Source organism: Epinephelus fuscoguttatus, linkage group LG23 (assembly GCF_011397635.1).
Source record: "Epinephelus fuscoguttatus linkage group LG23, E.fuscoguttatus.final_Chr_v1".
Lineage (NCBI taxonomy): Eukaryota > Metazoa > Chordata > Actinopteri > Perciformes > Serranidae > Epinephelus > Epinephelus fuscoguttatus.
The window spans coordinates 35,262,827-35,287,101 of NC_064774.1; the positions used below are offsets into that span (position 1 = coordinate 35,262,827).

At 41.6% G+C, this 24,275-nt stretch overlaps 1 protein-coding gene across 1 annotated transcript in view; it reads left to right on the forward strand.

Moving 5' to 3' along the window:
- The window catches only part of afap1 (actin filament associated protein 1), a 263,294-nt gene that overhangs the window by 121,958 nt on the left and 117,061 nt on the right, over positions 1 to 24,275 (forward strand). The window contains exons 4-7 of the mRNA XM_049568925.1: positions 1,355 to 1,463; positions 1,677 to 1,888; positions 3,067 to 3,203; positions 14,321 to 14,330. Coding sequence (XP_049424882.1) covers positions 1,355 to 1,463; positions 1,677 to 1,888; positions 3,067 to 3,203; positions 14,321 to 14,330 — 468 coding nt within the window. The remainder of the gene's footprint in view (positions 1 to 1,354; positions 1,464 to 1,676; positions 1,889 to 3,066; positions 3,204 to 14,320; positions 14,331 to 24,275) is intronic.

Genomic DNA, 24,275 nt, shown 5'->3' on the forward strand with positions numbered 1-24,275 from the left:
TGTAAATGTGCAATCTGTAAAACACCTTCCACAAATATATATAGGCTAAAAACAAAATATAACTCACAAAACCATTTTACAAATTTAAAACAGATCTGCAAATACATAAACAAATTCCACAAATAACTAAAACTGAATACATTTAATTAATTTACAAATCAATAAAAAGCATGTGAACATCTTTCTAATATTAGAAAGACTGTGTTCTTACTTTGAAATGCAAAAATTACGTTGTCAGCAGATCACATGCTCTATGAAAATGGCTAAGTGATATAAGTGGACTCATAGAAAGTTTGTCTCTGTGTGTGTAAAATGCAAATCCACAAGCGTAGAATTGAGATCCACAATTGCCTTTTTGGCACATAAATAAATCTGGAATCCCACTTGCCAAAATAGAAAGATACTCACTGTATTTGTAAATTAATTTGATGCATTCCCAGATTTTTTTATGTTAAATTTGTGCATTTGCAGATCCATTTTATATTTGTAAAATTATTTACGAGTTAAAAAAATCTTTTTTGTATTTGTGGAAGGTGTTCTATATTTACAGATTACATGTTTACACAGGGATTATCTGTCTGTTCACACAAATATTTTTAGACAAATCTATCTCCATAAACGGTCTTGCAAGTTTTACTCAGTTTAAACAGAGCAGGTCAAGAATATCTCATATTTTGCCCAATGTTTTCAGTGACGTTACTGTAAGCCATAAACTTTAAATCATTGCTTCTGCAGTTGCTTCACTTACCATGGAGACACCGAGCAGAAATGTTCAGTGACTGATTGCCGCAGTAATACTGTTGTAATGTGGTCACAGCTGTGTGTTTGTAGAGTATGCCTCAGCCAATCATTATCAAGGGCTGGAACTACTGTTTCATGATTGCTAATATGCTGGCTCTACACACCCTTTCCCCCCTGCTGAGCTGCCTCTCTCTGCTGTTGCTCTGCCTGCTGAGCAGCAGCTCTCACTCATTTTTCAGATGCAGACATTTAAATAAGCAAAATAAAATGATTAAAATTATCCAAAAAAGAAAACAATCGGCTATGTACTTAGCCAGCCACCATACAATTAAACATAGAAGGTAATTTTTCAAATCTTTACATATTATATAATAAAATAAGTAAATGCATCTAAATGAGTGTCTTGTAAACAGAACTATGTAACAGCTTACTTCTGTAGCCAGCTGCTGTTGCTCCCCTTGTCCTAGTGTCTCTTCCCTTTTTTTTTTTTTTTTTTTTTTTGTGGACTGCTGTTGTACAGATCCACTAAATTCCTCAACAGAGAAGAAATGGAGTCCCTAACCATCCACAATCAAGACTTATTAATCACTGAAAGCTTCTGTTCTCTCTGCAGCCTCCAAACAATGGCCCTCCTCCTCTGCCCAGCTCCTCTCTACCAGAAGGCTACTATGAGGAAGCAGTTCCTTTAAGTCCTGGAAAGACTCCTGAATACATCACTGCCAGTGAGTGACAGACTTTTTTACAATTACTGATCTTATGCCCTTACTCACAGCCATACATACAGACAGTAGTTAATGAACATGCTGTGAAAAATATTGAATTTATAGCTTTTTGGCAAGTTTTTATGTTTACTTGGAATAATGTGATGGAAATGAAAAGGCAGCATATGAAAAACAATATTCTGTATCCTTCTGCCTTCTGCATCTCCCTCTCAGACTATGACTCGGATGCCATGAGCAGCTCCTATGAGTCATACGATGAGGAAGAGGAGGATGGAAAGGGCCAAAAGATGCATCACCAGTGGCCATCTGCAGAGGCGTCCATGGATCTGGTGAAGGACGCTCGGATCTGTGCATTCTTGCTGCGCAAAAAGCGCTTTGGCCAGTGGACCAAACTCCTCTGTGTCATCAAAGATAACAAACTGCTGGTGAGGGACACTGTTTTACATGTTAGCACAGCCAGGCACCACTTAAAGGAATATGCCAACGATTTGGGAGTTATGCCCTTTCTCTATCATTTTCATATTGAGACAACATGATCGATATCTTTTTTGTGTCTGTACGTCCAGTGGCTGGGTCTCAGCGGTTAGCATTGCGGCTTAGCTTAGCGAATACAATTGAAGTCTATAGGGGGTCAGTAGCCTACTCGTAAAAGTGAACAAATAAACGTTACAGAAACCCTGAAGCTGGCATTTCTGCACGTGCATTTAAAATAAACATTAATTTGAAAAACTAGAGTCCTTTTTAGTCGTTATAGAATAAGTTTGATACACGGAACTATAGTGTGAGACCCAGCCACTGTGATCCATGGAGATACAAAAAGAAAATCTCAGTTGTTTCAATATGAACCTAACGATATCTCCAGACTATAGTAGCTGCAATGGACGACTTTGAACGCGATTTTGAAGAGTTTCTTGTAGCGGACACAGATCCAGAGCCATACCTGTTTGAGCCGCAGTATACAGATGAGGAACTCCAGGCGTTGGTTGCTGAGCAGGCGAGAAGAGAGGCTGAATCCTCCGAGGCAGCAGAACAGCAAGGGGCCAAAGACCACAGGTCAGAGGATTGGTGGTATAGCTGCAGGCATGCCAACACATATCCCTAAAGATGGCAAGAAGAATCATTTTGCTGCACAGAATGAAAATTGTTCATCATTGTTGGGGAGGCTAGAGATATATCATCAGGAGGAAGAACAGGCTGAGGAGTGGCTCAAGGTGATGAACATTGCAGCAAAACCACTGGTTGTAAATAACTTTCCTCACCCGTAAACACACAGCTTCAGGGAAAAAGAGCATTTGTTATTCGTGATGCTACTGATGATAGACTTCAATGTTTTGGGCAACCACTTAAGGGAAACTTAACCAATATTCAACCAGCTTCATACTCTAACAATGTGGGTAGATATCGATCAGGTTGGGCCCCATGAAAATGAAAAAATCCCATTGGGCCTTCCCAAATCAGCTGTTGTATTCCTTTAAAGGGTTCCCACAGATGATCCAGTTACACACTTGTGCATATATGGTGACATAAAACTTCTCAGAAAACATTACAGCAACATCATGTTTGCTTCATTGGGGTTAACTCTGCCCCTTTTCTCTCCCACCAGTGTTACAAGTCCTCCAAAGTCTGCACACATAGAGTATGCAGTTCACTATTTGATGCAGATTACACATATCCCATAAAGATGGCAAGAAGAAGAAGCCATCTGAAAATTGTTCATCAGGGCGGATGCTGGTTTTTATTGTAAAATCCCAAAATGGAAAATTCTCTTAACATTAATGAAAGACTTAAAACAAATAACTTAAACATACATTAACTTTTCAATCAAAATAAATTAAGATCATCATCTCAAAATATCACCACCACTAGATTACATACATTTGATACATGTTTTTGTTTTTTTCTGTATCTATAGATGTCATGTAACGGCCATAATTCAATCTAAATGAAAGCATCTAACTGGATTATTTTAATATTGCCTATAACTTTAATACAGGCTGAGTTAGGCTACTTAATGTTTCCAACTGTCCGGCATCCATACAGAGAGTTGTCGGCTGTTTTTGTTTCATAATAATCATTATGTGGCAAAGTAATTTAAAAAATATTTCCTTTTTTTGTAATGGTAAGAAAGAGCAAGAGAGAGAGAGAAATTGCCACAGACTCCCTGCAGTGATGCTAACTGGCATGTCATTCAACACAATGTTGCTCACCTTCTTCATTGGGATAGGGAGGGGTAAAGTTATGGGGAGACAGGGCTGCTGCTTCTGACTCATCTGTTGTTGAGTCTGGTAAAAGGAGCAGGGACAACTGATTTGATATGAATATCTTGCTAAACATTTACCTGCACTGATTAAATGTAGGTTAAAAAGGAATGAAATGTAGGCTAACACTAGTCTGTAGCTAGCTTATTTCACTATGGACATTAAGCTAACACGTTCATTTCTACCACTCACAGATTATAGGCTACCCACCTTTCTTGGAGAAAAACTGGCTCTTATTTTGCCTCTCCTCTCTCTATTTTTCTCTTTCCTTTTTTGAAAACCGGGTTTTCTTTTAGTACTAGGTAGCATGATTATGACTGTAGCATTCTAGCGCAACTGCTGACTGCTAGTAGGCACCATCACCGTCAGTGCGCTAAGGCAGGACCAAAACAAAAAAAACAAAAACAAAAGAGATCATTAATTGTATTACTATATTTGAAAAAAAAATCCTTAATGATGATGATTTAGTAATTTTGTATTAGTTTTTACCTATTTTTGGGGCTCCTGTCAGTCAGGGGCCCTTGGAATCGTCCTAACTTTTCTCCCCTATATGGTGCCACTGAGTGTATGTAAATGACCTACCAGCACTTGGATCTCCCTGCTCATGTCTCAGCTGAAATCCACCTGGCAGATTTTCACTGGCTCTAGGTTTGTTGCATGCCCTTTGTCCATTTGTGCAATGATATTTTTGTTATCATCTGTGCCTGCTAACCTCTGCCAGCTGTTCACTGTTGATGCAGTTTTACCAACAGACTTTTGGACTCGCTCTTTCAGGCAGATTTTTTTTCATTACTCACTGAGAGTCTGTTAAAAGATAAAGGGCCCTATTTAGATGGTCTAAAGCGGACGGCGCATAATCCATGTCGCAAGTGTCATTGCTATTTAGATGCAGGCGCAGTTGTCATTTTCACGCCCTGCGCCCTCGTCATCTAACTAGCAAATGAACTTGCGCTTCTCTGGGTGTGTTGGTCTAAAAATGAGGAGTGGTCAGGCGCAGTCATGGCGCTTTGCTAGTTAGATGACGTAAAAAGCAAATGCGCCAGTGACCAACAAAAACCTGGTCTAAAGTCAACGGTGCAGTATTTCGCTGTTAAAAAAGTTAGTAATATGCGTCTCTAGGCGGGTGCACAACGTGCGTGCACTCTGTTCAGACACACACGGAGCAGGCACACATATGCAAAAGATAACAAATAAAAATATGATTACAATGTGAAAGGTTATTATTGTGCACATTAAAATATTTATCAGAAACATGTCTTAATGGTCAGTCATTAATCAGAATGATCTAATCGCAGTAATAATGATCATCATAATTTGTAATAATGACAAATGAAATTGTGAAATTATCTGACCAATCAATCATTTTTTTGATTGAAAACCAAAGCCCACACATTGCATTTATTTTAACATGTTATACTAGGCTACATTATATACTAGGCAACATTATATTATATTATTATATTGTTATCTAGGACACACATGCAAATAAGAGGCAGAACACAGCTCTAGGAAACATGTGAAAACAATTAACAAACGTGGGTGGGGGAGAAAACGCTGAACAGGTCCTAGCTGCAGGATCAGCACCTTGGGGAGCTCCGCGGCAGTCCTGACAGCTGTGCTCTGTTATATGATGAAAACAGGTTTGAATAATATTCCACAGATATTTAGTAAGATCTTTCTTGTATTAGTGATCCCATGCCTGCTTTACCTCGGGGAGCTTGGGTGCCTGTCTGCCGTCCCTGTAGATCTGGTTCTGACGGGCCTTCACCTCCCGCACGAGGAGATCCGTCTCAGCTGGTAGATCCGCCATCTAACTAGCTCTCCGCCATGCGCTCCAATCGCGCCTCTTTTAAAGGGAATGAGAGGTGACACTCTGATTGGCTTATTGAATGATACGCCCAAAACACACCCATGACTAATTCACAGAGTAAGTCCAATCCTTTTAGACTCCGCCATGGCGCACAGTCTAAAAATGCGCTGTCCAACTAGCAAGTGACTGGGACACACCCATGTGCCGCACGCCTGGCGCTTTGCGTTTTAGACCATCTAAATAGGGCCCAAAGTGTGCAGCAAGTTTGCCACTCAGACCACTGATGGAAACACCAGTCTTATTATTACCAGTATTTGCAGTTAAAACAGTGTTTTTCTTCTTCTTAATTCAACTACTCCTTCTGCACGGTAATAAGCAGGTGTTTATTGATTAGCTGAGCCAAGTAACCTGGTTGGGTTGAGGTATTTGCAGGCAGTAGTGAAAATCACTAATTGTTGCTTGGAGAAACTGGTGCCAGGATATTAAAAACACGAAATTGATAAAATTGTGTTGCTAGAACCATTTGGTATTTAGCATATTTTTATTCATTATTCCCCTCAGTTTTTCTTTGGTGTCTTGGATCTCTTTTCTCATAAAACAGGCATAAAACTCCAATAACAGTCATTCTTGCATTTCTTATTACAGATTTGAATAATGGAAATATAGACTCCTTACAGCATTGCCCACCTTCGTTGAATCATCCTGCTAACACTGTGTCCTCAGCCATGTGAAACTGCATTTAGCAAATGGAGATGAGGGACAAAAAGGGGAAAAGCTGGTAAAGACTAAGGAGAAAAGGAAGAGGAAGCAAGGTGAGAAGAAAGAGGGACAGAGTCAGTAATAAAAGGAAGAGAAGGAAGAAGTGGGAAGGAAAACCTAAGAGAGCACCTTAGGCTTTCCAAAGGCTGCTAGTTACAGTAATGTTTTTACCAGATGTCTGCTAATACTGTTCTTGGAATACTCATTTCCATATTGTGTCCTTACTTCATTCTCTTCAACCTTCCCGGTCTTTTTTTAATGTATTTCTCTTGCTTCTTCTCACTTTCCAAAATTGTATGTTTACTGTTTGTGTATTCACGGCATATCTCCTCCTATCTTCCTCCTTGACAAAGCCTAGTGTGTCTTTGTTGTCCATTGCAAACTAGTACAAGTACATGGCCATCCAGTTTTTTGTCACCATGATGGCACTTACATTTGTCTTTTGTAACAAGGACAGGAATATAGCATTAACCAATGCTAAATACCACAGCATGTATTGCCTGGGCTCATTACAAATGCCTCAGTGGGCCTGTAAGATACACAAAAACTCAACAATAAAATACATACAACACCAAACACTACAAACAATCATGCATTAAAACACCAAAGAACTCACAACAAGCACCAGATCACACATCACTGATCCCTCTTTAAATCAGTTTCAGTTCAAAATGGTCCCACTCATATCAATTTTTAAGTTCTGTGGGTCACAGATATCTGTCCAAATAAAGATTTGTAAAAAGGGGACCTTTCAAATCTAGATCCCGTGTTTTGAAACCCCGGCAGGTATCTCTTTGTCCCTGAGGTAAATACTGTCCAAGCCTGGTTTTTAGATTTATTGAGATTTTGTAAGACATAATGGACTTGTTGGTAGTGCTATATTGAGAATATTTTTACTGCTTTACAATGCTGTCAGACAGCCCTTACCTTTGGCTCTACATTTTTTTAAATTGCAGTACTTCAATATTCCCACGCACAAGTGCAATTGTGCCGCACATTGTGTTACGCCGCAGCTCAGCTGTTTGTGTTGGATATTGTTGTTGCATGATCAAACTGAAACAAAACTTAACTTTTCAAAAGATTTCAGGAGTGGTACTCACTTTTGTTTTTGTGGGCTGTGTTACACCCGCAAACGTAACAACAGCCCACAAACGTAATAAACCACAAACGTAATACAAATCTGCAGCTTTGAATGTAATAATCCTGCAAATGTAATAAATTTCCCACAAACGTAATAGCAGCTGCCTATTACAAACGTAACACACAATTTTCCGCAAATGTAATAACTATTACATTTGTAGGAAATTATTACATATGTGGGAAGGTGAAAATCTAAACTTTAATAACTTCCCACAAATGTAATATGAGACTGAATAATGATCTTTGTGGTTGTTGTTGTTTGTTTGTTTGTTTACTTATACACCTGCCAATAGTGATGCGTGTGTTAGTTAGAAATAACTTACAGAAACACACATACACACACACACACACACACACACACACACACACACACACACACTGGCCATTCCTTGTCAGTTCATAGAATTACTCTGTGGCAGCAAATATGTTGTTTAATTGGATTTATTTTATTTTATTCTGTCTCTTGTTAATACGGATTTCTCTGCAGCATCTGGCCTACAGTACCTGTTCAGCACCTCGGACAGCGGCGCTGTGGGATGGGTTGGCTCTCATAGGGGTCAGGTGCATGTTGTAAGGTTTAAAAAACCATGGTTTACAATAACTTAATCCTCCTCCACTCAAAAATGTGTTTTCTTGTTGTTCCTACAGATGAATGTTTGAGCCTCACTGTGCAGAAGGTTGTATGTGCAGAATTTGACACTCGAAGGCTGTTTTCACATTTATCTGCTGAAAATGCTCATATGATTTTAAGGGCGAGGGCTACAAGCCTGTATTGGTGGCTTATGTAGCCTGTGTTTGAACCATTTAATTAAAATATGTCTGCATATCAAAAGCCAAAAACTTGAATATGTCGTTCATTCTTTGGAAGGGCTACAAGCATGATTTGTGACATCACAAATATTTTAGAAGCCAGTCATGGTCCAATGTTCAACTTACACAAGTGTGATGTGGAAACTTGAAGCCTCCAGTACACATACACTGAGAATGAACTTAACAGTGAAACCTTTGGGATGAAGAATAAAATTGGCATATTGATAGATTCTAGCATTTTTAATGAGGGAGAAGGTTTAGATGTCATTTTAAGGATTTTAACAAGATAATTGAATTTTTTGTGGAAAAACTATATCATACATTATTATTCAAAGAGAAACATTTATATACGTTAAAACATGTCTTGAAGGAATCTTTAATGATTAAATTATCATTTATTTTCATCAAAAAAAACTTAATTGTGATAATAATCAATTATTTTAGTCATTATTATTATTCACATATACAAAATCACACATACAATAATATAACTCGAACACACATGTACGCCCACAAACAGAGCAAGTTTTAACAGTACTATGCTACTCTTTTCTTGTTTTAATTCATGAAATTCATTAATTTTTGTTGAATTGATTGTTGATTGTTGTGATATTTACACCAATAAAGCAAATTTGAATCTAATTGAATGAATAAACCACGAATACTAAAAATCTGCAGCTTATACAAGTTGCTAACTAAATGTCTTCAACAGGCAATGACATTTTCTTCCCACATATTCTTGTCCTTTAGATTCTTGCCTATATAGACTTATCAAGTGTTGTGTATACAATTGTGAGCAATTCCCTTACCGGGTGAACTGATTCACTGAGAAGTGACCATCGCCTGCGCGTCTTCTTTGTTTTTTTTTTTGGTAGAATTTTGATGCATACCCATACATTCATTTATTTGTGGCAACTATCAAATAATTCATATTCAAATAATAAGTGCATGAGACCTTACATTACACTTAACTGAAAGGCTGTTTATTTAAAGTAATGTAACATAATGTATCATTTTGTCTGGAAAATTTTCAGTTACCTGCATGGCAATTCCCACTTTCCTGCATTCACATAGGCTACATTAATTTAAGTTCACCAGTCATTAATTATTTGCATTTAATTGTCAGTGTTCAGACAGTCTTGGTCCATGTTACTATCAAAAAGTACACGGACCAGTCTTAAATCTTGAAAAATGTTTTCATTATTTCAGAGAATGAATGACATATTCAAGTTTTTGACTTTTGATATGCAGACATATTTTAATTAAATGGTTCAAACATAGGCTACATAAGCCACCAACATAGGCTCATAGCCATGTCAAACTCTGCACATACATCATTCTGCACAGTGAGGCTCAAACATTCATCTGTAGGAACAACAAGAAAACACATTTTTGAGTGGAGGAGGATTAAGTTATTGTAAACCATGGTTTTTAAAACCTTACAACATGCACCTGACCCCCTATGAGAGCCAACCCATCCCGCAGCACCGCTGTCCGAGGTTCTGAACAGGTACTGTAGGCCAGATGCTGCAGAGAAATCCGTATTAACAAGAGGCAGAAGAAAATAAAATAAATCCAATTAAATGACATATTTGCTGCCACAGAGTACTTCTGTGAACTGACAAGGAATGACCAGTGTGTGTGTGTGTGTGTGTGTGTGTGTGCGTATGTGTGTTTCTGTAAGTTATTTCTAACTTACTCAGAACACTGCTCTGTCACTTTCTGACCCGCCCCACCCAACCTGCGGGTTGCTTGTCACTTTTGGCAGGTGTATAAGTAAACAAACAAACAACAACAACCACTAAGATCATTATTCAGTCTCATATTACATTTGTGGGAAGTTATTACAGTTTAGATTTTCACCTTCCCACATATGTAATAATTTCCTGCAAATGTAGTAGTTATTACATTTGCGGAAAATTGTGTGTTACGTTTGTAGTAGGCAGCTGCTATTACGTTTGTGGGAAATTTATTACATTTGCAGGATTATTACATTCAAAGCTGCAGATTTGTATTACATTTGTGATTTATTATGTTTGTAGGCTGTTAACAGGCTGTTCAAACAAAGAAACAAAACCAGCTGTGGCTGCACTGAATATAGACATCAACACTCGACCCACAAGAATGAGACAACTTGGCATTTACAGTGAACATCTCTCAGAGGATTATGTAAAACCACTACCAAATAAGGAGAGATACACTTGTTGTAGAGCACAGCTGTACCTAACCATCAGATAAAATTACTCCAGGTAAATTCATCATGTTAAATTCCAGCTGTCCTTCTAAGGGCCCAACCATGCACTGAAAATGCCCGTCATCTCTGCTGTTGGCTTTTAAATAAAAGCTAAAACAGAAGAAGGAAAAGGGTACCTATTCACCCCAACAGAGACACAGTGACTAAAAGCACTGTCCATGCACCTTAAGTTTAATTTTCCTGTTAATAAAATATGAATTAGAGCAGCTATTCTGGTATTCTATACTATTCTATTCTCTTTTCTCCTCCAGCATTCTGCAGCACAAACTACAACAATACACACACACACACAATCATTTAAAAAACAATCGGTTTCATTCATCAGTTGTGTATGGTGAGTGCAGCCAAAGGAGCATGGAGTAGGGCTGCACGATATATCGTTTGAACATCGCCATCGCAATGTGCGATAGTCACATCGCAAGACATGCGATGTTTTCTCTTTTTGTAGAACATGTAAACTTTTGTTTCGCACGGGAAAAGCAGCGCTGAAGCTCTGCTTCGCTTGCCTCTCTCACTGCCTCTCCCTCTCTGACAACAGCACCCCCTCCCCCTCTCATGCACACGCTGCAGTCACACACTGAAAATAAGCGACATGCAAGAGGGAGCGGTAAAGGAGGATTTATGCCTGGTACACACTACATGACCTTTCTGCCCGTTCTGAAAGTCACTATGTCACATTACACAATTGTGGAGTCATAAAATCATGCCGTGACTTGGCTGACAGACATGACACCCTACACGGTGGTACACACCAATTATCCCCGGTCGTCTTTCACGACGTGTGTGATGTCATCGGGTTATTCTTGTCCTATTTTTATTTGTCCTATTATTGGAGTCACTGTGTCTGTTCATGTGCCAGCCGAAATGTTGTTGTCACCTAAAAAGCGCCACCAGGTGGCAGGAGCAACATATGAAGTACCGTAAGCAAACATACAAGTTACTGAATCCTCATTCTCAGAACCCATTGGCTGTATTTGGCGTCTGACTTCCGGCAGACGGCGATACAGCCTCTGGGGGCAGACCCCCAATTTTTTGGCATTCCGGTTTGATTTGGGCGAAGGAGGTGAATTTCCATTTCCGACTTCTGTCTATATATAAGTAAATATGCTGAACCATTGCGATGAATTCAGTTTGTAGTGACGCCAGTTATGTTCCGCCTCGTTAGTTCACCGCGCGGACTGTTTAACCTGGCAACAACTGCAGCCAGCTCAAACGTGATTGGTCAATATCACGTGGACTACAAACAGCCTACAACTGGAAACCAGGGCTCTTCCGCTCTTCTTCTGGAGGCAAGATCTCCGGGATTTGCCTACAGACTCTACATTCACTGAATGTAGAGTCTGTATATAGAGACTAATGAATCCTCCACAACCGAGTTCCTACAAATGTTTCACAATATAAGCCTATTTAGAAAATGGAGGGATTCTCCTTAGGTTGTAAGGGGCTTTTAATTTGAAACAAATTCAGGAGGTGTTGAGTTTGAAATGACGGCGCGATACATTAAATTTATCAAGGCAACGGGAGCGGATAAAAAGTAAAACTATAAAGATACAGAGGGATTAATAAATAACGGCCTGTTTATAATGTAGTCTGTTCCAAATGAAGCTGGTAGCCTCTGCTGTTGTGGTGAGTAAAAGCCCCACCACTATTTTTTAATTTTCTTACTTTAAGTCATCTGGTGAAAATTCTTGTATTTTTAATATCGCAATATATATTGCCAAAAAAAAAAAAAGTGCAATGTCAATTTTTTCCAATATCGTGCAGCCCTAGCATGCTAGCATGGAGAATGATTTTTCATCATTTTTATGGAAATAATTGAAATGACCTCCAATAAAAAGCTCCATACTTGCAGTCACAAGTAAAGCTTTTAATATTGGTTGATTATAAAGACTTAATGAGGTATTTCAAATACTTTATTAAAATGTGTAAATTTGCTGTATATGAAATAAGTTTTCAGCTCTTTACTACCCTTTGGTTAAAATAGTTTTGTGTATTAAGGCTTTAAGCTAATATTAAAGCATAAAATATGCTGTCCAGGGACCACTTTAATCCAGCAGTAGTTGTGAATAACCAGCATAGTCTTTTATTTAAAATGTATTTTATCAACCAAAACTACCACACACTGCCCCAACACCTCCTCAGTCTTGATTTGTAGTGCACATAGCACTTCAGTCAAGCAGCTTAGCTCTCCAGTGGAAGATAGACAAAATGTTGCAGTCTGTCCCACTCTCCAGCCACTGAGCTGCTCTCCGAGCCAAACCCATGGAGCCACAGTCTGTCATTTCCCCCGCGAAACCCAATTATGTTCCCTCCAAGCCAAAACCAATAAGCTGAGGAGCTCTGCACAGCCAGAGATGCCAGAGATGGTTCAGAATGCTTGTAGAGAAGACGAGTGTGTGTGTGTGTGTGTGTGTGTGTGTGTGTGTGTGTGTGTGTGTGTGTTTGTGTGTGTCTGTGTCTGTGTGTCTGTATCTGTCTCTGTGTCAGAGAGTTCATTAGCTGACTTGCGCACTCAGTGGCTCAACTGAAATCTTAATTCCCGCTGCCCACCGCTCATCTATACTGTTACCGTCACACGCTTAGGACTGGCAGATCAAATGGTGGGTTGCCCAGGACTGCCAACTTTTCAAAAAACCTTGGAGTGAGATTCAGCGGGGCTGACCACATCAATACCTATTAATTACTACCTATTAAAGCAACTCTCTTGCATTTCACACAGCACTTAGAAAAAATTTGAACATCCACAACTCTGCCTCCCTCCAAAGTCCCATCCCCCTCCTCACTGGCGCCTACACCCACAGATGCAGCCACTTCAAATTTCCCACGCCTTCTGGATGCCTGCCAACTTCCAGCCAACTTCCAGCCAAAAACCTTCCCCCCCCACCTCTCTGGGGGTGTGCCTAGATTCCACTGTAACACGCCCATTTATTCAATTACAAGGTGTCACCATGAGATGGCGCTTCCCTCATAGAAACACAAAAACTAACAGAGGTTTAGAGGTGCTTGTACTTTACCTAGTAGTATTTCCATTCTATGCTACATTATTAATCTACTCCACTATCTCAGATGCGAATATTACACTTTTATTGCACTACTTTTATCTTAAAGATTTAGTTTGGCCTACTAGTTACAGTACTTCTGTACAATAATATAAATTTGTTGCTAGGTTATATTATTACAGGTTACAATAAGCCACCCAGCAGTATTTAAGTTAATAAAATGACCACCTTTATTAATCAATTCAATTCAATCAATTTTATTTATAAAGCCCAGTATCACAAATCACAATTTGCCTCACAGGGCTTTACAGCGTATGACATACCTCTGTCCTTAGTAGGGATGTGACGATATGAAAAATTTGATATCTCGATTATAGTGACCAAATTATCACGGTAAACGATAATATTGGGATATTTTTTTAAGCGCTGTAAAATGTCCAAAAAATAGATACATTTAAATAACTTCATTAAATCTTGTAACTTCCTTATCATACTAAAATGTTAACAGCCAAAATCTTATATTAAAATGAAACTTTCACATTAAGCAACAGAAAATTTTATTTTAAATTAACAAAATATGTAAACACATTACAGGAGCAAAGCTTATTTGTCTGGTGCATTTTAAAAGTCAGCAAAATATGCAAACAATTTATATATTAATTATTTATTTATTAGCACGAGAGGAAAAATATATATAAAACAAAACAATGCAAGAGTAGAACAAAAGACATACAATATATAGAATAGATATCACAAATGTGCAGGAGAAACCAAAAAAAACCCCTAAGGGCAATGGTCATCATTACTCAGAATAATTCACACATTAGAAGTGTGCATGTGAGTCAGAGGATTACCTGTATGACGAAAGGAATGCATGCTCACGGTCAAAGGTTAACACGGCAGCGTTTTATGTTGTTTCCTTGAGCTTATGTCGAGAAAGCATAACTGGCCGTCTATATCGATTCTAGTTCGTCATACAATAACCATAATCACAGTGATTCAATCATAGTTGATCTCAACTATGCTCAGTGTTTTCAGCTCCGTTTCGTTTTGAAACACTTAACGTTAGCAACATAGCTGCTAATACGGCTATTAGCTAATCAGCTAGTATTAGCTCCTAAGTGTCTTAAACGAAAATGGAAAACCTAGTCGCTGTTAAGGAGGACAGATACAGCTCAAATGTCCCGCATACGTTGAGAGTTACACATTATGACAATCTTAGTAAAACCGAAGTCCCTCACACAATAACTGATGTTAGCATAGCATAACTTGCTGGCTGTAAAGCTGTGGATGATGGTCACAGAGATAAGCAGCAGATTTGTAGTGTTGCTACCCTTCGCAGCAACTTTCTTTCTGCATGTTCTGCACACAGGATAGTTGTCCTCCACCAGCTGTCCCTCGACATTCTTCAGAAACCCAAAGTACGCTCAGACCTCAGACTCTGTGCGTTTAGTTGGGGGAAAAATGTCCTGAGTGCCACTTCCGCCATGTTTTCATTCTTTGTGTTTACACATGCTACGCATTCACGCAGCGCCTGCATCGTGAGACCTGAATGAGGCTGTTATTGCATATCCTGATAATCCACCGCGATAATGCAATTAATTTAAACATAAACGGTCATTCTTACCGTGTAAAAATTAACCGAAATTTATCGTAATATCGGTAATAGTTACATCCCTAGTCCTTAGGACCTTCACAGCGGATAAGGAAAAACTCCCCCCAAAAAAAACCTTTAACGGGGGGAAAAACGGTAGACACCTCAGGAAGAGCAACTGAGGAGGGATCCCTCTTCCAGGACGGACAGACATGCAATAGATGTCGTACAGAACAGATCAGCATAATAAATTAACAGTAATCCGTATGACACAATGAGACAGAAAGAGAGACAGAGAGAGAGAGAGAGAGAGAGAGAGAGAGAGATGCAGGACAGACGGTAATGACAGTAGCTTACAACAACATTAATGAAAGTAATAATATTATAATTATAGTTCTGGCTACTGTGGTACAATATGTTGAAAATATATATTAATATCTGATAGTATACATATGTGACAATAATCATGTGTATATAATAACAGTAGAAGTATGACTAATGCTAACAGCAGCAGCAGGAGGCATCTGGCAGGACCACGGCAGCAGCACAACCACACACGTCACACTATCCAGGCACCGCTGCAATACGAGTTAACCTGATTCAAATCTAGAAAGATTTTGAGTCTGGCCCTCACTGATACACCCTTCCTACCCAAGGGGCAGCACTAACTGAGGCATTTGAAATGCCGCCGCACGCAATTGGATAGCACTATAGCCAATCAGAGCAAAAAATCAAGGTGACGTATTTGTTGCACTAAGCTCCATTTGTTTGCCGAACAGTGGAGCTAACTGATAAATTATGCTTTTGCCGTATCCCGTCAGCAAGACAGCAAAAACGTCCTTCCTGGAAACAAAGGCTTCTAGGGCAGTCTTCTGTTCCTCTCTCAAGGAAAAAGATAAGTGTAGTTGGCTTAGCGTTTCTTCCAAAGCTAAACTGGATGGATGCGGTCCTTCGGCAGCTACATTTTGGCAGTTTACTTTTCGACTCCTACGGCGCAGCACTGTCATCATCATGTTGCGCCTGCCCAGAGCCCGCCTCTGTCAGATAGACTGCTCTGATTGGTCCGATCGGCGATTCAGCGGGCTCTGCTTGTCAGGGCCAGATTCCCGTGCAGTGCAAATTCAAATTTGCTAGGGGTGGGGCATCTGGATTTCCAGGTTAGGGAGCGCAGTCAATTTGAACAACAGGAAAATAATGGATATTAATGCTTGTTGTGACACTGAAGAGGTTGCAAATGTGTATTCATACGAATATGACGGACCACAGCCTTACAATTATGAGCCTGTTAGGTGTCAAAGAGACTAAGAACAGATCTATGAACGTTAGCAAGCGTTATCTAATGCTGTGGTCACATCATAACACTGTAAAGTTTGCTGTCACATATTAGGCTATAACTAGTAATGATTGTGTAATACCAGCAGGAGTATTGATACTTACCCATAACAGAAACTAATGAGCTTTTATCAGTCGTATTTTGCACTGTATAATATAACTCCACACTACGTTGTATAGTGCTTTACCGTTACCGCAGGAGAGAGAGAGAGAGAGAGAGAGAGAGAGAAGGGGTAAAGAGATGAACAGCTTCCTGATAAACACTTTGTTTGATAGGTGCTTGTGTGGGAAATGCCAGCCAATGGCCTCAGCTGAGGAGACCCGATATATCATGCCTGACACTGCACCCAGGCTTTGAAGCAAGCTGTCTGAATCCATTTGTGCTCCAGATAGCCTACATGAGCTTCAGGCAGGAGCATGGCCCTCTCTAGGCCAGCAGACACGAGTATGTTAGGGCAAAAATAATCTATTACTCTGTTGAGTTTTTTCAATTGTCTGATTTTCTATACAATTAGAATAATAGCCTTGTGGAAAAAGATAATGAAGTAGATATTGATGCTGAGTGTTCAGCAGATTTCTAAACCTAGAAGTCATTGCTTTTAAGTCATATACTTGACCTTTTATGTTAAATTGATTTTACCTATTTGAAATAGAATAATAATAGTAAACAGTACAGCTAAGTATTTATATGTAGATGTGCAAATTGGAGACAATATTAAAACAATCTGAATAATTTTGTTTCTCTGTTACAAGTTGCCCATATTTAGGTCATCACTACCTGTATTACACTTTTTGATGACATTAATAATAAGACATCAATATTGATATTGTGTCCCTATCCCCAGGCAATACCGCTATACAGCTTACAGGCAAGTTGTCCGCTGGGCCTATGGCATTCTGGGCAGGCACATAAGAAAGCCCTTACCTTCCTGTGTTGTGTCAGCCATCAGAAGACAATTTCCAGATGAAGGAGGAATATACAAAGGCTTTGAATGGCCTCATTTGGGTGACAATCAATAAAAAAAAAAAAATCACAAGTGTCTTACTGTATAAAAACTTTTTATGAAATTTAGATCAGATATCAAACAGATCTGCATTAATAATTTGGCCTGCATGCACAGCAGCCTAAGGCTAATAACACACACATTAATAGTTTATATCTATATCTATCTATCTATCTAGCCTATACACAGATATAGATAGACAGATATAGATATAAACTATTAATGTATTTATATTAATGTATTTATTTGTTCATGAATTGCAGATAAGAAAATAAGGCACATTCTGTAAAACAACCAAAACTCAAAACACAAATTTCGAACTTTTTAAAAGAAAAAATGAGAAAAATAGAAAAAATATGCCAACTGACTCATTTAAAACTAGAAAGCACTCAGAGTGCATACTTCCAACTAAAGCCGTCTCAGTTCTCAATTAGATATTACATTGATAGAAAATGTTTTAATGTGCATTTGGATCTACATCAAAATACACATAAAGAAAGTCATGAGATATGTGTATTTCAGTATAATAAGCATAAATAAACAGTAAAAAAGGTCAAAAATGCTTTCTTGCAACACTGAGAAAACTTGAAAAACAAAGCAAAGAATGAGTCATTCAAACTGCAACACCTGTGCTGGTTTCACACTAATGTCCTGTGTTAAATCGTGAATGCTGTGCAAGATACAGGCCAACTGCCTCATCCTTGGTGATCTTTTGGAAGGATCTGGAAAGGGGGTCAGGTGTAGTGGAAGACAAGACAGCACTGTACTCTCGTAGAGCCTTTGGTGACCTGCAGTGTCCCACTCTCAGAGACACCATGAGGGCCCATGCGTAACAGAGGAAGGAAACAAATGTTTACATCGCAGTCATTGCCATTACTGTTCACTTGGACTGACTCACATAATAAATAATATTTAGGGACTGACTGAAACTGCTAACTGCATGATGGCTTCTCCTTGACAGGACGGATTACCCAGCCACCTTTGCAGAACCTTGGGTAGCCAACCGAATAACATACCTCACCATCACTGGTTCGAGCAACTTTTCTGCTGCCATTGCTGTTGAAATGCAGAGCTGCCAAGAGAAGCCTGTAGAAAAAGAAGAATGTGCCCATCACAAGTTGTACACGTGAATAAACCCAGAAGTAAAAATGGGTCCATGTCATTGGTTCGACAGCCCATTGGTTCGACATCCCGTTAGTCCGACTGTCCGCGGTGCTGAACGGCTTGCGGCGCTTACGTGTTTGTCACTTTCTTTTTCATTTTAACCCACACCATGATCTTTTCCTGACCCTAACCATGTGGTTTTTGTGCCTAAACCTAACCAGACCTTAACCACAGGGCATCATGATGATTTCGGAACGGACTTCGGAACAATGAGTTTAATGTGGTCGGAACAATGGGATGTCGAACCAATGGGCTGTCGAACCAATGGGCAGTTCCCAGTAAAAATAACATCTAGAAAATTTGTAAAACCTCATTTTTCTTCTGAAGTGTGTTGAAGCAACACTGCGACTAAAAAGTGCCATTATCCACTGACAGGACAGAATATTGAAAACTAAATAAATACTAGTTCCCCGTTTATTCAGTACACCAAGCTAAAACTCATTTAATCAAATACAATAGCCCTTCAATAATTTGTATCTCCATGTAGGTTGTAATGTTTTTTGTTCAAACTATTTCGAGTGGCAATGACTCAACTTTAGGGTAATTTTTGAGTGCAGCATGTATACTGTTGAATTTTAATACGTAATATGGGTGATGCCATTGTCCATCGCTGATGGCTGACAGTCATCGACCACTGAGCCTCTACTATCGTAACACTGCAATTTTAAAGCCCCCCGCCTTGTCGTCTATCCATATTTTGCGTAGATTAAATTACTCTTACTTGCTTTTTACTCACAAAGCTTTTATTGCACTTACAGTAAAGTGCGAGTGCTTGAGCTTGTCAACTCAACCTGGTTAATTGTCTTTCCTCTGCTTCGCTCAGTGGAGCATAATGGAGCACTCAGCTCCGAGGACAGAAACTCAGCGCGACCATAAATGACAGCAAAATGCAGTAGGGCCTGTTTATTTATGTTTTTTACCTAATTTATGTGAACTTGTTTCATTTCAGCTCAGTGTGAGCATCTACTGTACTTCGTTTTGCTGTCATTTATGGTTGCACTGAGAGAAAAGGTCTGATGCTGTGGGGACAACTGCCGAACATCCTTCACCAGTGCTGTTCTAGTAGTTACACTCTCCAGTTTAATTGATAGAGCTGATCCTATATAAACACATATTTTGTTCTGATGATAAGGCATGCTTGTATGATCACAATCAGGTGTGATTGTTCATGATTTTTTTACTCTTTATCTCGAAAAAAGCTGTTGGTCTGAAAAAACAGATATTCTCCTTTATAACATAACAACACAAGCAATTCTTAGCACACTCTGAGTTATATATTGGTAGAACCAAAATAAACCAAGCACATTGAAGATTTATCATTAAACATTTTCAGCCACATACTGTAAACGGTATGTTGTACCTGGTTCCAGCCACTCCTTGTTCCTTGCTTCTCCCTCCAGAGGTGGATGAGCACAGCAGGGAAACGCAGGAGTGTCATGTTCATGAATGTCCTGAACATGGTTGACCATGCTTTTCCACTTGGCCTCCATCACATCTGGATCTCCATTAGGAGTGGAAGCTGCAGTCCAGTAGTAGTAGTCCAGCAGTAGTAGTAGTCCAGTAATAACAGCTGGCCTCACACTGTTTCAGAACAGAAACACACAATGTTAAAAAAGAAAATGTAATGATAAACAACAGCCAACCTAAACAAAATTACCTTTATCAAGACACATACTTTTACCAATATGCCAAATGTTGAAGAAATGGCTTGTTCCTTTTGGACACAACTCCTCCCGCACCCACTTAGCAACCTAAAGCGTGGGACACATTAATCATAAGAAAATGTAGTTTTAGCTGTAAATATTGTCAGTGCCAAGATTTTGTGTGTGTACATATCATTACGGTTACACACAGTGTAACCATGGTTCCCTGATCTCACTGAGGTCAGTCTGATGGAGTTAAGTCTTTAAGACACACCAGCCTGCCCAGCCCCGCCCACAAGGTGCGACTATAAAGCACCTGTGGAGGCGTGAACCCAGTGATAGTTTGATCGAAACCAGTCGCTGAGCGGCCTAGAGGCTGGAGAAGCAGCTTCTTCACTCAGGGAACCATGGTTATACTGTGTGTAACCGTAACATTCTCTATTGTTTCAGAACCGGCTTCTCCACCGGAAACCAATTATCTCTAATTGGTAGGGGAGCCTCTTTAAGACACCCCGTGAGGAGACGTGCACCCCACACCCAACACCCAGTGTGTAACAAACGAACTATATACAAATATACACTATTTACACACCAGTTGGATCATGCCCCGCAAGACGCTAGGGCATACCCAAAGGGTGGAACGGCTACATAAGGTGGTCCGCAAGGCACTGAACCAACCCAAGGCCCTGCAGACGCTAGGGCCAACCAACATATCTAGAGGCTACACAGAGCATCCCGCCTCCTTCCAACCAGCCCGCGAGATGCTGAGCAGGAGACTTCACACAAGGCTAAAACTGAGCGGCCCCCAGCACCCGTTCCCCCAAGGAGGGACTAGCAGCCACATTCAGGCGATAAAACCTGGTGAAGGTTGATGGTGCCGACCAGGTAGCTGCTGCACAAATGGTGGTAAGAGATGCGCCCCGCCACAAAGCCCATGAGGTAGACACACTCTGTGTAGAGTGTGCCCGAACTAATGGGGGCGCGGGTACACCCTCCAGCACATACGCTTCCCGTATAGTGTCAACCACCCAGTGGGACAGCCTGGACTTGGACAGGGGCCTACCCCTTTTGCTGGGGCTGAAGCACACAAACAACTGATCAGTGGATCTGATCCCCTGAGTGCACTGAATGTACTCCGACAGTGCCCTGACTGGGCACAGCAGAAACTCTTGGCCCTCCCCATCCAAGAGTGCCCTAAGGTCAACTGACTATGACAGGTGGACATTAGACAGCACCTTCAGAAGGAACAATGGATTGGGGCGAAGAACCACTCCAGATCCCTCCGGCAAGAACCCGCAACAGTCCTTGTGCACTGACAGTGCCTGAAGTTCTGAGACAGAAGGTCCCGTCGCACCGGAAGACGCAGAGGCGGGATCATTGAGAACCACGGCGTGTGGGGCCACAGAGTAGCTACCAGGATCAGACTCACCCCCTCCACCTGAACCCTCCGTAGAAGGGCCTGGAGAAGAGTGAAGGGGGGAAAAGCATACAGCTGACCCTGAGGCCAAGGGTGAGCCATAGCATCCCATCCCAGAGGAGGGTAGTCATTCCTGAGGGAGAAGAACAGGCGATAATGCGTCGACTCCCTGGTGGCGAATAAGTCTACCTCTGCTCTGTCGAAGCGACTCCAGATCTGTTCGACCACCTGGGGATGGAGCCTCCATTCCCCCGGGTTCGGGCCCCCTCTTGACATGATGTCTGCTGCCGTATTCATTGGTCCCGGCACAAGAACGGCCCTGAGAGAGCAAAAGTGAGGGTGGGCCCACAGCCACAGTTGAGTTGCCAGCTTGCACAGGACTGGGGAGGCCAAGCCCCCCCTGCCTGTTGATGTATGATGCCGCTGTGGTGCTGTCGGTCCTGACGATCACATGGTGACCTCTCAGCTTTGGCAAAAAGTGCCAAAAACACTGCCCTCATTTTCAAGATATTTATATGCTGGGGCCGTCATTTGTCTTCCCAGTGACCGTTGATCCCACAGCCTTCGTGAACTGCACCCCATCCATCCTGGGATGCGTCTGTGAATACCAATTGGCGATAGATCACTGGTCCTAGCACACTGCTCGAGCCTGTATTGGTCGGGGTTCTCCACCAGCTGAGGGCCCTGTAGAGGCCCCTGGATACCACCCCCTTGGCATGACAGGGTCCCTGTGGACTCAGACCCAAGCCCAACAGGCACTGTTGGACTGTTCGCATGTGCAGTAGGGCAAGAGGAACTACCTGCACCATGGCAGACATCAAGCCCAGTAGCCGCATGCAGAGCCCCACTCGACCTGGGACTGCAGCTGAAAATGACTGAGGCAGGTGTTGAGGGACTGCTGTCTCTCTGGAGTCAGCACAACTGTGCAACTCCTGGAGTCCAAAATCATGCCCAGAAAGGTTGTCACCTGGGAAGGCTGAAGACAGCTCTTCTTCTTGTTCAGATGCAACCCCAGGTTCTGTATGTGGGCCAACATCATGGTAACATGCTGTTGACATAAGGCTTCTGACTCCGCACAAATCAGCCAGTCGTCGAGGTAATTGAAAATCTTCAGACCCTGACACTTCAGTGGGGCCAGGACTGCATCCACACAACAGGTGAATGTCCAGGGAGCCAGTGAAATGCCGAAAGACAGAACCCGAAATTCGAAAATTCTGCCCTCGAACCCGAACCGCAGGAAGCACCGGTGCCTCTCCCAGATTGGTATCTGGAAGTATGCATCCTGCAGGTCGATGGTTGCGAACCAATCCCCTGCATTGATGGCCTGCTTCACCCTGGGAATGGTCAACGTTTTGCATCGCAGGGAGCGAAGAAACTTGTTCAGCCCCCTGAGATCCAGAATAGGACGAATCCCCCCATCCCGCTTTGGAGTCAGAAAGTAGCGGGAGAAAAAACCTGCCTGACGGTTCCCAGGTTCCACCTCTCTTATGGCCTCTTTCTAGTGAGTAGTAGTAGTAGTAGTGAGCTCGTTCCGCAGGGCTTCCACCTGTTGAGGGTCCGCCACTATAGTAAAGGTGGACAACACTGTCACAGGAGGCCTGCGAGCAAATTGCAGGCGGTAGCCCTGAGTCATGGTGGACACCACCCAAGGATCTGCCCCCAGTGCCAACCAGGCCTCATGATGGGCTGACAAGGTGTCCTGGCTGGCCTGGCACCCGGTGAAATCAGAAAGCAGGGGGGCCCTTAGAGGACCCCTGGGGCTTCTTAAAACCACGTCTGGCCTTGCCCCATCCCTGCTGGCCCTTGGCCTTGCTCTTCTGCTTACGGAAAGCCTCCAGCTGGGGCCTGAGATCCCCTTGTCCCCAAAATGCCTGGTCTGGCCTGGAGGCCTCCCACTCTGCTGCCTACCCCTGCCACGCAGGAACCCTGTTGACAACTCTCGTGCACATTTACGGTTTTCCTGGGCCTGTTTAATCAGCTTGGGCCCAATCATGGCTGAGGGGTCCAAAGGCAACTTCAGCAGCCCCTCACGATCTGCCTGTGGCAGCTGTGACTGGGACAGATACAGGTGGCCTCTAGCCACCCACAGGGAGGACAGAGACCTGCCTGCAGCGGTACCCTGCTTTTTGGCCGTCACTGCCAAGAACGTGAAAGCTGCAATGAGCTCTTCTGCCAAGTCGGGGCCTCCAGTGCCATCCTTTAACCGATGGGACAGATGGGCACATGACAGGACAAAATGGCCACTGTATTAGCGAGTTTGGCTTGATTTGCCACAGCCTTGTGTGTGCACCCGAGCAATTTGTCCATAGCACGACAGTTCTTGCTCAAGCACTTAGCCTGCCCTTACATAGGGGCTGAGGGAGTGATCATGTGAACAAGGGCCTAATCCAAGAAAAAAAAAAAAGAAAAAGTTATTATTTCTGACGATGACACAATTTGGTGACACATAATCTATCTAATCTAAATTAAAAGAAGAAGTCTTACTTGAGGTCATGGGGAAGTTCTTGAGGTGGCTCTTTTGACAGTTCCTCGTCAGATGACTCACTCATTTCCTCCTCTGGGATCCATGATATATCACCAGCTTCATCCATGAAAACAGAGGAGGATTCATCATTGCTGTGTACAGGA